Source organism: Rhinoraja longicauda, chromosome 11 (genome assembly GCF_053455715.1).
Source record: "Rhinoraja longicauda isolate Sanriku21f chromosome 11, sRhiLon1.1, whole genome shotgun sequence".
Taxonomy (NCBI): domain Eukaryota; kingdom Metazoa; phylum Chordata; class Chondrichthyes; order Rajiformes; family Arhynchobatidae; genus Rhinoraja; species Rhinoraja longicauda.
The window spans coordinates 37,647,568-37,663,459 of record NC_135963.1 but is presented as its reverse complement, the minus strand read 5'-3'; the positions used below and the strand labels follow the sequence as shown (position 1 = coordinate 37,663,459).

General features: G+C 43.1%; 1 protein-coding gene across 1 annotated transcript in view; it reads left to right on the top strand.

The window, feature by feature from the left end:
• pappa2 (pappalysin 2) overlaps positions 1–15,892 on the top strand; it is a 266,339-nt gene that overhangs the window by 131,833 nt on the left and 118,614 nt on the right. The window contains exons 7-9 of the mRNA XM_078407399.1: positions 4–499; positions 3,474–3,602; positions 12,292–12,383. Coding sequence (XP_078263525.1) covers positions 4–499; positions 3,474–3,602; positions 12,292–12,383 — 717 coding nt within the window. The remainder of the gene's footprint in view (positions 1–3; positions 500–3,473; positions 3,603–12,291; positions 12,384–15,892) is intronic.

Below are 15,892 nucleotides of genomic sequence, written 5' to 3'. Positions count from 1 at the left end.
CAGGGTCGCCTGATGTGGACGAGCCATGTGAACCCAGTCTGCAGGCCTGGAGCCCTGAGCTTCACCTTTACGACCTGAATATGACGGTGCCTTGTCCCCAGCCCGACGGCTGCATGCTGGAGGTGCATTTTGCCTACCCTGTCGTCGCCGACTCTCTCTCTGTCTGGGTCACCCACCTGTCCGCTGGTTTGGAGAAGGGGGTCTCTGCCATCAAGATTGTGACCGTTGACAAACAGGAAATCCAGCTCGGGGGGTCATACCATACTTTCTGCAACATCCCGCTGTCTGTCAAAGTCAACGTCAAAAGGAAAGTGGCCAGTGTGAAGATCTACACCTTTGACGAGAAGATGGAGCTGGACGCGGTGCTCTTGACCTCCAGGTCCCAGGACCCCTTGTGCATTATGTGCAAGTCCCTGAAGTATAAGATTGTGAGGGAGCCTCCATTTCACAAGGGCCGAATGTTGACTGTCACCCAAAAGGAAAGAACATTCACCGACTGGTGAGTTATTACAGTGGGAGGTTGCAACTTAATGTAGGAACTTGCCTTGGTATAAAACCCATCCACTGTTCACATGTCATCCCTGCATGAAAGCTGAGCAGGCAATGTAGGAAGCTAATCAATCAGCCCACAACCAGGAAGTCTGACATTTAGTGAGAGTGCTTGAGAGATAAGTATTAGATAGATCAATTACTCCTTTTCAGAGTTGAGCTATGCAATCTTTGCATTCACCTGGGAAGAAGGTCGAAATGGGATGGGGTGAAATGGCAGTCAGAACAAGAGAGTTGGCGATAAGAGGCTCAGAATTGCATTGCAAATAGACATTGCAGGGTAAATGTAATAAAAAAGAACTGCAGATGCTGGTTTATACCAAGGATAAACAGAAAATGCTGGTGTAACTCAGTGAGTCAGGCAGCATCAAGCTAGTTCTGAAGAAAGGTTCTGACCCCAAACATCACCTATCCATTTTCTCCAGAGATGCTGCCTGACCCGCTGAGGTACTGCAGCATTTTCTGTTTATCTTTGGTATAAACCAGCATCTGCAGTTCCTTTTTATTACAATTTCCCTGCAATTTTATTTTAAAATAGCAGCGTATTGTGTTGGACATTCACCCAGAAACTTGTCTATCTTGAAGTATGTGCTTCATGCAGGCCTCCTCCCAACTTCCTCATCTAAATCTATAAATCTATCAGCACAGTCCTCTGATCCTTTCTCCCTCTTATATTTGTCTACCTCCCCTTAAATGTAGCTATCCTATCCACTTCAATACCTGGTGTAGGGAGATCCACATACTCACCACTCCCAAGTTTCTCAAGTGTTATGTTGATGGCATGTAGTTATGCTTCTCGCCGCATCAATGAAGTTGGTCATGCAAGAACTTCACCTTGTGAAATCTAACCTGTTGCACTTATTGCTTCTAGATATCTGTCTCTTGCACATAGCGTGGATTCCATTCTTAAATATAGCCATGGTATTAGCAAGTCATCACACTTGGGCACGACACTCCTTTCTAATAAATTGCTCTAAAATATGTTGCAATGTTCCTGCTACTTCAAAATATGTTGATATGTATTTTCCTTTGTGGTTGATTAGTTTATTTGATAACTTCCCATTTTTAGTTTTAAATTCTCTTTGACTTTTATAACACAACTTGTCATATCATATCTACATGTTCTATTTCCCTGGTAAATATTGAAGTAAAATCACGAATTAATATTTTTGCCATCTGGTTGTTATTCATATTGCCTGATGATCCTTCAAGGCCAGCCTTCCCAGCCAGGTCAGGATCGAATCATGTTCTCTGTTGCTCTGAGGCAACAGCTCTACCTGCTGTGTTACTGTGCTGTCTGTTTTAAGATATAATATTGGCAATGACCTCTATGTTTTCTAAATAAAGAATAAATTTTAAGTATCACTTAGAATTTATTTTGAACATTCAATATTGGTATCTTACATGCTTTAGTTAAGTTTAGATCTGAGATACAGCGCGGAAACAGGCCCTTCGGCCCACTGTCCGCACCGACCAGAGATCTCTGCACCCATTAACTATCCTACACACACTAGGGACAATACACCAAGCCAATTAACCAACATACCTGTCGGTCTGTGGAGGGTGGGAGGAAACCGAAGATCTCGGAGAAAATCCATGCGGTCACGGGGAGAACATAAAAACTCTGTACAGACAGTACTTGGGATCTAACCCGGGTCTCTGGCGCTGCAAGCACTGTCAGGCAACAACTCTACCCACTGCCCACAATGGCCTACCAGGAAATCTGTGTGTGAGAAGGAATGGTGGTTTTTGGGAATGTGACCCTCTCCTAAATGCCTGTATCACATGGCCTGTCAAGATATTTGTGTGAGAAACAGTGGTGGTTTCAGGGAATTTGTCCCCCTCCTAAACGCCTGTATAACCTTCTTGTGTTGCTGCTGTGGGGCGGTAAGCCTGTGGTGTTGTAGAGGACTGTCCCGTTTGATCTGGCTGGTGGTAATAAGTTACAATCTGTAATGAAATCACATTTCAACCTACATGTGTTTCACATCTTGAGTAAAAACTAGGAAGTTTGAAATGCAGGTCATTAATGGAAATGGAGAAATGCATGGGCGACCAATGTCTGGATTTGTTCCAAAAGTTATTTCAAAGGCAGTGAGAAAACAGCCTGACATAAGGTTTCAATCAAAGATATACAAACTAAAGCATGACCATTATCCTGGCTCCTTGCTGCCATGTGAATTGTTGGTTTTCAGATGGCTTGCTTCAGACTTAGATGATGGAAGAAGCTTGTCAGTAGCCTTCAGCAGCATCATCATCCCCACCTTGGTTGCATCTCCCACTTCTAGTCTACATTATCGATAATTGGATTTCTGGGCAATTATTTCCGAGAGGAATGGCTGAAAGAGATTCCTTCCTTCATCCTTGCATTTGGTGCGCAGCCTATATCCAGACATACAAGGTCACCAGTAGCCTTGGCTCAGTTGGTACTGGAATCATATCTGAGGAGGTGTTGCTCAATCCTGGGATCTCATAGAATCATTGAGGCATACAGCACAGAAACAGACTTTAGATTTTTGAGATACAGTGCAGAAACAGCCCCTTGGCCCACCAAGTCTATGCCAACCAGCCAGCATCCAATACAATAACACTATCCTACACACTAGGGACAATTTACAATTTTACCAAAGCCAATTAACCTACAAACCTATACGTTTTTGAAGAGTGGGAGGAAACCGGAGCACCCAGAGAAAACCCACGTCATTACAGGGAGAACGTGCAAACTCTGTACAGACAACACCGATAGTCAGGATTGAACCCGAGTCTCAGGCACTGAGGCAATGGCGCTACCTGTCACGTCACTGTGCTACCACTTCCTTTATGAATTGAAATGTTTACTGCTCTATAATACTTTCCCCCCCCCCCCAGGGACGCTAGATAGGTTTCAGTGGTGTTACTAACCTTTGTCAATGATCTACTTTCAGGGAGGTTGTCCCAGGCAGAGTTTACAGCTACCAAGTGAAAGTTGCAGCTGGATCTTTGTCCAGTGAACTGACCCCGCCTCTGACCTATGTCCATGGTAATCCCTTCTGTGGAGATCAGAAAGTAGAAAGGTAAGAAAAAAAATAATTCAGAAAACATGGTCTAAAAATCACTTCTTGCAGTCATTTTTGTTGTAAATGTTGTTTGTGAAATTTTTCATTGGGTTCTAAAAGAAAGGAGTTTCAGTGATCCAAAGTAATTCATTAGAAGACAAAACTGACTGCTGGATTCTAGAGCTAAATAAAAACGAAATGCTGGAGGAACTCAGCGGGACAGGCAACACGGAGTCATACAGCATGGAAACAGGCCCATTAGTCCAACTTGCCCACACCGACAAACATGTCACATGTACATTAGTCCCATCTACCTGCATTTGGCCCATATCCCTCTAAACCTATCCTATCCATGTACCTGTCTAAATGTTTCTTAAACATTGCGATAGTCCTTGCCTCAACTACCCCCTCTGGCAGCTCATTCCATACACCCACCACCCTTTGTGTAAAAAAGAATTATCCCTCAATTTCCTATTAAATCTCTCCCTCCTCACCTTAAATCTATGTCCTATGGTTCTCGATTCTGAAAAAGGACAGATGACGTTTTGCGCGAGAACCCTTCTTCATTCTGACCTGGGGGCCTGACCCGAAATGTCTTCTGTTCATTTCCCTCCACAGTTGTTGCCTGACTCACTGAATTCCTCCATCGATTTAGTTTCTTAATTCATTTGAAGTCTTGGAATAGGAGAGATTTTTCTTTTTTTCCTACAGTCAGCCTCTGACTGGCTTCCATCTCTAGGCATCATAGTCCATTGCACACAAGTTGTTCTTATTGTCGGGTGATGAACTCTATCTTGGTATGGATTGAGATCCAACATGGTTGATTCAGTATTAATTTACTCCCTGATAATTTTCGAATTCTTTGCGCTGTGTTAAAGAAGTGAATTTATGGTTGAACATAGTTTATTACTATCACGTGTACATTGAAATGTTTTTGTTGCATGCTATCCAGTCAAAGAGAATACTATACATCAATACAATCAAGGCGGCCACAGTGCACAGATAAAGGATGAAGGGTACAACATTTAGTACAAATACAGGTGCTCCCTGGCCTACGATGCTTTGACTTGCGATAGTCCGACTTTGCGATGGTGCAAACGGCAGCTACCCATAGCGAGCCGCAGCTCGCTTCCGCCCACGTGATCGCGCGTATTAAATGCATTTCGACTTACGATGTTTTTGGTTTCCGATGGGTGTCTCGGAAAGGAACCCCATCTTAAGCTGAGGGGTACCTGTATATAAAATTGTAGTCTGATAAAGTCTGATTAAAGATAGTTCTAAGGTCTCCAATGAGGTAGGTGGGAGGTGGGGAGCACACTCTGGCTGATGTGAGGACCATGCATTTGCCTGACAACAGCCGGGAAGAAACTGTCCCTGAATCTGGAGGTATGCGCATTCAAACTTCCGTACCTCTTAGATGAGATTAGTTTATTGATATTAAAACATGGCATTCTATAAATTTGGTTCGCAAAATCTGAAGATTCAAAAGATCAATTAAAGTACACTAAAATAAGCTTTTAACAGCGTTATCGGCAGATGACTAATCTATCTACAATTGAAGAAACCCCAGCTCTGATTCCTGGTCAGTGGGAAAGTACTGGATTTGCTGATGTCATCCTGCCACAGTGCGCTGATATTCTAATTTAGCAAAAGGACCAAGCTCCAGTATACTCCACAGACAGTGATGCACAGAGGCTATTTTAATATTGCATAGCAGCTGTTTTAATATCGTCCAAACTTCACATGTCAAAAGAGAATTAACTGGTTATCTTCTGGTGACATTAATTGAAGAATAATTGTTGGCCAGGATCAAAAGGGAATTTTCCTACTCTCTAAAGAGTAACATGAGATTTAATAACATCTATGAGAGAGTGGGCGGTAGTCATTATCTGGGTGTCTGGTGCTGTAAAGCAGCAACTCTACCGCTGCGCCACCGTGCCACACCCACATCTCAGGAGGGACATCTAAACCCATGACCTGCTGTGAAGGTTCAGAGTCCTACTACTGACCTATGAGATTTTAGCAAATTTTAGTTTCAAAACAAAGCCTCAGTGTTTGGTTTTGTCTTTTTGTCCTGGCTTTTCCAACATTTTGGACTGGAGTTCTACACAAATCTATTCTCTCCAGGATCCTTCCCAGCACCTCTTCATATACAGGGGTCAGAAATCTGCTTTGCCAAGGGATTTGTCATTAGCCTTTTCTCTTGTTTTCCACTAAATTGGAAAGCAGGAATGCGAGCAAATCTAGCAGATATTTCTCCTTGCCAGCAGCTACCATGATTAAAAACCGAACTTTTCGATTATAAGCCTCAGATGTATGTTGGTTGATATATGTGCTGATACAACTAGTCAAGACATATTTATATTGTGTCTTTCATGTTCTTGGGTCAAAACAGGTGCCTTACAGCCAATGAAATATTTTTTGAAGTATTGCCACTGTTATAACATTGGAAACATTATAGTCTTTTTGCATTTTGCCATTTCCCACAAGCAGGGTTCTGTTGAAGGGTCTTTGACCTGGAAATTGAACTCCAATTCCTCTCTCCATAGATGCTACCCGACCTGCTGAATGTTTCCACAGTTTAATTCAGATTTTAAAAAATAATTCCCACAGGCAGGTTCTTATTAAAGTCTGTAAATCTTATCCCCGTCTTCTTATTGCGTTTGAGGCAACAGAAATTATGTAACGCCCTCCAGGCGCTGTAGCCAGTGCAATGTGCTGTTGTCGAGGGCCGTAAGGTCTACCCCTCCACCAGGGGGACGGAGGAAAGTGCAGTCGAAAATGACGTGCTGCGCTGTTTGCTGGTCTGCCCAACACACGCAGGCTGCTGATGAACGCAACCCCCAACGATGCATGTTGGCGTTGAACCGGCCGACCCCTATGCGGAGCAGGTTCAGGGCGACCCGCTCTCTGCGGGGCATGTCCGAGCCGGATTGGGCTGTGGTGTTCGGTGCGACAGTGAATTGAGGTTGCGATGTCTCTTCCCAGCTGGTTCTCCATGCTCCTAGTATGTTGAAACCGGAGCCACAGAGGGTCGCTGCATGACGGGAGAAAGGGTGACGAGATCACAGGCGTTGAGGTCCCAGTTGCTGTGAATCCTGGGTGAGGTGGTGCAAAAGATGTTTAACGTCCGATGGGGTCTTGCACACCAGCCTATGAGTGAAGAACTCCCTGCGAAGCTTGGCGGGTGCGATACCTGCGAGCACCGGCAGGAGATCCGTCAGAGTAGGGCGTAGGCAGCCATTGATAATCCGCATGGTGTCATTGAGGGTGGCGTCTAGCTTGCTGGTATGAGCGCTGCGGCACCATGCTGGGGCAGCGTACTCAGTGGCGCTGTACACAAGTGCAAGAGCACTAGTTCGAAGAGTAGATGTCCTGGCGCCCCATGACGATCCGGCCAAGCAACGCAGCAGGTTGTTCCATGCCGAGACTTTAGCACAGAGAGCTTCAAGGTGTTGCTTGTAGGTCAGCTTATCCCCATGATGTTGACTGAGAGAAAACTATTCACCTCAAATATCAATGTATGTCAATTGAAGAACAAATTAAAATATGATGACAAATATAAACAACAATATCCACGTGTGATGTCTTGGGTCTGTTTCTTGGATTGATTCTGAACATTCCAGTAACATGCAACCAAAATAAACACTCCGCAGGACAGACAGCATCTGTGGAGCGTTAATGTTTTGGGTCAATAACCTGCTGAGTATTTCCAACATCTCCAGCTGGTCGCTGATTTACAGGAAAAAGGCTTCGGAGAAGGTGTAAGGGAGGTTCACCAGAGAGTATGGGGTATAAGGAGAGATTGTTTTGTCTGGAGCTGCAGAGGCTGAGAGGAGCCCTGTTAGAAGTTTATAAAATGATGAGAAGCATAGATGTGGTTTATATTTTAATTTAGAGAAACAGTGTGGAATCAGGCACTTTGGTCTACTGAGTCCGTACCGACCAGCGATCACCTGTACACGAGCACAATCCTATGCACTAGTGACAATTTACAGAAGTCAATTAATCTCCAAACCTGCACATCTTTGGAATGAGAGAGAAAACTGGAGAAAACCCAGGGGGACACAGCGAGAACTTAAAGCTCCGTACAGATAGCACCCGTGATCAGGATCGAATCCGGGTCTCTGGCGCTGAAAGGCAGCAACTCTACCGCTGCGTCACTGTGCTGCCCATAGTCAAACCTTTTTCCCCAGGGTGAGAATGTCAAATGCTAGTGGGTAGAGGTGTAAAGTGAGGGGAGGGAATTTAAAGGAGATTTGTGAGGCAAGTTCTTTTTTACATGGAAATTAGTAGAAGCCGGGAACACACTGCCAAGGGAGATGTTGGAAGCAGTTACAAACCACATTTGAGTCATTTGAACGGGCACATTAACAGGCAGATGGCAGGATATAGACCATGTGCAGAAAGGTGGGATTTGTTCAAATGAACATCATGGTCAGCACAGACATCATGGGCCGAAGGGCCTGTTCTATGTTCTGTTATTATTTCAGATTTCCAACATATGCAGTTTGTTCCTTGTTGTGCAACTAAATCCATTTCAGCTGCCTGTTATATGTCAGTTGATCGTGATAACACATGTACAGTTGGTGTAAGCTCCCAATTAAAATATTAATTTATTGTCAACAGCTCACATAATTAATAGGCTCTAAACATGAAAGATTATATCCAGCATGAGGGAGCAGTTAGCATTGAAGAGCTATGCAAGCTCTTAAGTGAGCTGATAAGTAAGTTGGCGCTTTTCCATTTACATGACAAGGTTTGGCTGCATCCTGCCAAATTTCTCGTCAATCAGAAAATCTGCACGACGCTCTGGAAAGCAAGAGCTCAAAGCAACCTGCAGCAATTATGCTTAAAAGTCTGTGTTTATCAACATACTGAGGGATGTAGTATGTTCGGGTTTTGAAAAAAAACATACCATGGGGTGCAATGCTGAAGTTTGAAATAAAAGTGCAGGAAGTTGTGGATAATCTAACGCAGGATTAGTTTAGTTTTAGTTTAAAGATAAAGCACGGAAATAGCCCTTTGGCCTACTGAGTCCGCATCGACCAGCGTTCCCTGCTCATTAACACTATCCTACACACACTAGGGACAATTTACACATACACCAAGCTAATTAACTTACATACCTGTACGTCTTTGGAGTGTGGGAGAAAACCGAAGATCGCGGAGAAATCCCACGCGATCACGGGGAGAATGTCCATACTCTGTACAGACAGCACCCGGAGTCGGGATCGAACCCGGGTCTCCAGCGCTGCAAGCGCTGTAAGGCAGGAACTCTACTGCTGTGCCACCGTAACGCCCGATTGTTAATAGAGGATTGAAAATTACTAAAGAGGCAAACAGGTCACTTTAAGGTTGACAGCCTATTAGCATTGGGTGACAAAGGGTCAACGACATAAACAAAGGGACAGAGATAAATATCCAAATTTACTTCTGGGTTATTCCTACTAAAGGTAGGTGAGACTGTGAGATGTGAGGGAAACTTAAGGCATCTGCAAATTAGTGCAGGCAACGCTGGCATTATGGCCAATCAAAAATTCGGCCTTGCGGAATTCACAAATCACAACCTAAAATTTTGAGATAAAGTTCACTCTCACTGAACTTACATAAGCAAAAAAGTTTTAAAAAGCACTAAATGGTGTTTTTTAACTCGTGTTTCTTGATGCTTGTTCAAATGATGCTACTTTGGCTTATGGGAAATGGTTAAATGGGCCCTTTTCAAGGAACACAACTATCTCTCCCCCCTCCCCATATCTCTCTCCTCGTTATCCATAATGCAGGGGTTGTCTGTCTAGGCAGGTTAAGGTAGTGGGCAAGAAGCACACACTATGTCAGAAGAATAAAAAAAATAGAGAATTATATTTTCATTGGGAAGAAAGGTCAAGAGATACATGGGTTGTTTATCTTCACTCATGAAGTCAAAGTGCAGGTAGTTAAGGGTATAAACAGAATGAACTGCCAAAGAAAGGAAACATTGCAATAAACCAAGCCTTGGGTAGGATCATAACTAGAATACGCAGTATCATTTTTCTTTCTGTATCTAAGGAGGGTAAATTTCCCTTGGAAGGGATGTAGCATTAATTCTTGGGTGAGGCTGATGCCCAATATGGAGACAGTGATACACCTGATGTCATTGAATACACCTGATGTAATTGAAAGGTAGGATTTTGGGGAAGATGATTCATGGCCACTTCCTCTGGGGAAACTGGATCTAAGGGACTGAATTTAAGGATGAAAGGTCATCCATATTAGGTTAAGGTGAAGAGAGATTATTTTGCTTAGAGGGCGACTGAGCTTTATAAATTCTTTAATTGAGAGGGCTGTAGATGTTTAGTCATTGAATATAATGAAGTCTGAGAATGAATGGGCACAGGATGTGGGAAACAGGTGGAAAATTGCCCTTGAAAATAAAGAAAAACTATAGGTGCTGGAAATAAAAATAAAATAAAATATTGGTAACATTAAGTAGGTTAGACAGCATATATGGAGAAAGAAATAGAGGTTGCAACCTTTTGGCAGAACTGGACAAGCGATTGAAAAGAAGAATTAAGTTGTAGTGAAGCTAGTGGGAGGCAGAAATAGGGCAAAGAGAATATTTCTGAGAACAAAACCAAATGTGTTAATGGTCAGGTAGACTTCATGTGCAGGAGGGAACTGTGGATGCAGGTTTACATCGAAGATAGACACAAAATGCCTTGAGTAACTCAGCGGGTTAGGCAGCATCTCTGGAGAAAAGGAATAGGTGACGCTTCGTGTCGAAACCCTTCTTCGGAATGAGAGATATGGGGCGAGGGCAACTAGAGTTATCCGTCATGGCCAGGTATGGCATGGCCAGGTATGGCATGGCCAGGTATGGCATGGCCAGGTATGGCATGGCCAGGTGTGGCATGGCCAGGTGTGGCATGGCCAGGTATGGCATGGCCAGGTATGGCATGGCCAGGTATGGCATGGCCAGGTATGGCATGGCCAGGTGTGGCATGGCCAGGTGTGGCATGGCCAGGTGTGGCATGGCCAGGTATGGCATGGCCAGGTATGGCATTGCCAGGTATGGCATGGCCAGGTATGGCATTGCCAGGTATGGCATGGCCAGGTATGGCATGGCCAGGTATGGCAATTCCAATGCACAGGAATGTAATAGGCTGCTGAGAATGTGGATACAGTAAAATGCAGATGCTGGTTTAAAACAAAAGACACAGAGTGCTGGAATGACTTCATGGGTCAGGCAGCATCTTTGGAGATCATGGGTAGGTGACGTTTCTGGGTTGGGACCCTTCTTCAGTTTGACCCCAAACAACACCCATCCATATTCTCAAGAGATACTGCATGACCCGCTGAGTTACTCCAGCACTTTTTGTCGTTTTAAGTTGCTGAGAATGTTAGACATGTTAGGAGGACTCTATCTACAAGGATCCCCACCATTTGTGCCATGTCCTCTTCTCAGTGCTCCCATCTGGTAGACAACTCAGAAGCCTGAAATCCCACACCACCAGGTTTAGGAGCAGCTACTTTCCTGCAACTCTCAGGATCTTGAACCAATACACAAAACCCTAATCCTACCTTGACAACAGAGCACCACAGATAATCTTTTCAGTGAATCAATTAACCTGAAGGAAGGTCTCAATGCAAAAATGTTGCCTATGCATGTTCTCCAGAAATGCTGCATGACCTGCTGAGTTACTCGGTCACTTTGAATTTTTTTGCTCAAGATTCCAGCATCTACAGTTCATTATGTCTTCCATGGACTTACTTGTATTCTACTTGTGTTTTGCATTAACAACTTTTTTTTGTATAGTCTCCTTTTTAAAAAACATTTTACATGTAATTTATGTATAATTTGTTTGTTGGAGCCAATGTGCTTGTGATGCTGCTGCAAACAAGATTTTCATTGTAATTGTACCTCACCGTATATGCTTGACGCGTTTTGTAATGGTGTAGTTAGAGCATGGCATGGATAAGTTGAGTCGAAGGGCATGAATCCGTACTCTATCCAAGCGAAAGGCTTGATAGAGTGGATGTGGAGAGGATGTTTCCACAAGTGGGAGAGTCTAGGACTAGAGATCGCAGCATCAGAATTAAAGGGCATTCTTTTAGGAAAGAGATGAGGAGAAATTTCTTTAGTCAGAGGGTGGTAAATCTGTGTAATTATTTGTGGAGACCGTCAGTGGATATTTTTGTTTATAGATTCTTGATTAGTACAGGTGTCAGAGGTTAGGCAGGAGAATGGGTTAAGGAGGGAGAAATAGATCAGCCATGACTGAATGGCAGAGTAGACTTGATGGGCTGAATGGCCTAATTGTATTCCTATTTCTTATGACCTTTATGACTCTATGATAATGCTGTTTTGTCTGCTTTATGTGCTTGCCAGGAGCAGTGCTGTGGCCTTGCCCAGCCAGTAAGGTTGTATTAGTAGAGAGGAAAAAAACAAGTCAAAAACACAGATGAATGACAGACAGAAGAGCTTTGATGTTGAAGATCAGCATAATCTTGAGTGGCAGAGGAGGCTTGCGGGACTTTAAAGCCTACTGTTCATCCTTTTTCTTTTTGTTCTTTGGATCAGCTGTCTAATTGAAGCAAGTCTCTAAAAGCTTTTGCAAAGCTCCCATTGTTCAATTTTCCAGACAGCTTTGTATCTGCATGGAATGCAGGATAGAAGTCTATCATGTGAAGATTAAATAATTCTGATATCTTTTGTTCTATATCTCAGGAATCTCGGGGAAGAATGTGATGACGGTAATTTGTTAGATGGTGATGGTTGCTCAAGAAAGTGCCAAAAAGAGGAGAAGTTCAACTGTGTGGGTAAGTGTACAGTTAATTATGCCCAGAACACATCCATACACAAGGATATTGCTGGGACTCGAGGGCCTGAGGGAAAGGTTGGACAGGCTAGGAGTTTATTCCTTGGAGCGCAGGAGGCTGAGGGATGGTCTTATAGAGGTGTATAAAATCACAAAAGGAATAGATAGGGTGAATGCACATATATTTTTCACTCAGGGTAGGGAAACCTAGAACCAGAGGACATGGGTTTAAGGTGAGAAGGTCTAATATGAACCTGAGGGACATTTTTTTCCACACAGGCTGGTAGGTATATGGAACGAGCTGCCAGGGGAAGTAGTTGAGGCAGGTATAATAACATTTAAAAGACATTTGGACAAGGTACATGGAAAATAAATGTTTTGGGATATGTAGCAATTTGGAAATGTAGAGGAATATGGGCCAAACACTGGTAATTAGGACAAACAGATGAGGCATCTTTGTCAGCATGAACGAGTACGGCCAAAGAGCCTTTTTCCATGATGCATTATTCTATGTCTATTTATACCAATACCGTGTCAATGGTTGATATCACTGAAGGACAGGGTGCAGATGGGAATTAGGAGGGGCTGAGGATAGATCCTTGGAGGAAGAGGAAGACGGGAGAGGGGAGAAATGTTCTCCAAAGATAGCACTGCAGAAGTGGGCAGAGAGTTTTACTATAATATGGACCCAAAAGGTTTGTCCCTGGCTTAGCCCATAATATCGGTCATGTCTATTGTCTAATCTGAGCCAGTCTTTCCATTTAATGTGCACGTTGGTGTCCTGTGTTTTTTCTTGTAATCAAAGTTTCTTGTAACCTTCTGGCAGCTTATTCATTCTGTTGACATTACTGTTTAATTTTAACCCCCCAGGTCCACCCCTATTATTAACACACAATATTTTGTTTTATTACTATTTCGTAGAGAAATAGTGGAAGCATTATTGTCCAAGCAGCACTTCACCTGTAGTCCACCTCCAGCCAATCTACCCAGCCATTCCCCATCCATCAAACAACCTTATTGTTATGCTGTGGCAATGTCATGTGTGAATTCCTAAAGTGTTTGTGAGTTTCTGAAAAGCTATCTATCACATTGGACACATGTCCTTTATCTATCGTCAGTTTAATTCTGCAAGATATAATTTGAATTTGGATTGATTGATTGCTTGATTACACCATATTTTTCTAAAGGCTCTCGAACTTAATCAAGAATTATTGATTCTAGCCATTGTTATCACTTGTACCCGAATTTATAAAATAGGATGCAAAGTGCTATCTTTTTAACAATTCTGTTATGCTCAGAAGACACCGTAATATTCTCAACTTAAATGTTTTTTCCTAATCATCTTCATATGCTGAAAAAAAACTCCTCACTGCTGAGAAATTTTAACAGTCTTGAACAATTTTACCAGTTTATTGGGGCCAGATATTTTGACTTCCATCTGTATGTGACTTACTCAAGTGAATTTCCTTTACTTTTGACTCCTCTTGACCTTTTCCATTCATCCATTTAATCCCTGTTCTGGTCACTGTTCTCATCAATATCCTACCCTTGCATCAGTCGCTAATTTTCCAGAATTAAATCTTTGTTCAACTCAAAATATATTTGATCTCATCTGCCTGTACGTGATCCATATCCCTCTATTCCCCACATTTTCTTGTGCCAATCAAAAAGCCTCTATTATAGTATCTGTCTATACACCCCCTCCGGCAGAGGGTTCTAAGCCCCCACCACTATGTTAAAAAATCTTCCCTTGCACATCTTCACTAAACTTTCCCCCTCTCACCTTGGGGAAAAAGGGTTTAACTGTCTCCCCTATCTATGCTATGCCTCTCATAATTACAGTATGTATACTTGACGAAGAGGATTTAGTTTAGAGTTGATAGATGCAGCATGGAAACAGGCCCTATGGCCCACCACGCTAACCATTGATCATTTGTTCACACTACTTCTATGTTATCCCACTTTCTCATCCACTCCCTACGCACCAGGGGCAATTTACAGAGACCAATTGACCTACAAACCCGCACTTCTCTGGAATGCGGGAGGAAACCAAATCCACCCAATTGCACGGAGAACATGCAAACTCCACACAGATAGCACTCGAGCTCAGGATCAAGGCTGCAGCTCTATCAGCTAGCCACAGTGCCACCCTCATTTCATGAGCAATAATTCTGAAAAAAAACTCCATCAGTTCTTGAAAACAGACTGGGTCTGTTTGTTGCAATCATGTATCCACACACTCATGTAGAGAGAAAACAGCATAGATCAGCATACTGTAAATCTCAACCAGTTTACACTAAATGGATTTAATATAGATTGGTGTTTAATGGTCAGCACAGACATGGTGGGAAGAAGGGCTTTATGACTCCATGACTATTATTCCATTTGTGGTGTATGAACTTTGCTGCCAAGGCCAGAATTTAGTCAAATAAAGTTGTACCGTTGGGGCATATGGAATTGGATGCTGCAGCACTGTGCAGCAATTATGTTACTAATGATCAATGCTTCATGATAAAATTCCTCTGTCCATTGAATGAGCAAGTGCCTGAAACAGTTGTTTTTAGCTTTTAACCATGTTCACAGGTTATATATACAATGCATTCCTCCATTCCCTTGTATTCAGCTGTAACTCCATGCAGCTGTGCGAATTTTTCACTTGATCAGCCAGCTATGCAACCAAATAGAGAAGTGCTAGACTGAAAGGAAAGGCTGGAAGCAGGTCATGTTGCTTAAAGGGGAGCTGCAACACAGGGTATTCAGATATGCAGCCATTGATTATTGTCACAGATGAGAGGTCAAACTTCTGAAGAGTGAACCTGCGGAAAACAACAGGCCTGGCGACACTCCTCAGCTGATTTATCAGAACCTGCCTGGACCTGCTGGCTGGAGTATTCTCAGATATCTTTAACCTCTCCCTACTCCATTCTGGCAGTCCCATCTGCTTTACGAAGACCACTATCATCCAAAGTAAGGCAAGGTAGTGTTCCTTAATGACAACTGTCCAGTCGGTGTGACATTCACCATTGTGAAGAGCTTCTAGAGGCTGGTCATGGCCCACATCAACTCCAGTCTCCCACACAGCTTTTGCATACATTGACAGTACGCAAGGTCAGGATCGAACCTGGGTCTCTGATGCTGTGAGGCAGCAACTCTACCAGCTGCACCACTGTGCTGACTTGGTTTTGAGGAGCATTCTAAACCTGAAAGGATGGATAGAAAGTCAGAGGGAATTAGGGAAGGAATTTTCCACTGAAGCTTTGTCAGTTTGGATCGAGGCAAACTGGCTAATTGTATCGATAAGCGGCTTATTGATATGAAGCAAAAAGTAATGACGGAGGATGTTTTTCTGATTGGAAGACTGTAACAGTGGTGTACTGCAGGGATTGCTGCAGAACCCTTGTTGTGACGTATATTTACCACCTAGGTGTGAATGTAGGTGTGAAGATTAGTAAGTTTATATGGATGACATGAATGTTAGTGCCATGGTAGATGTGAAGGAAGGTCATCTAA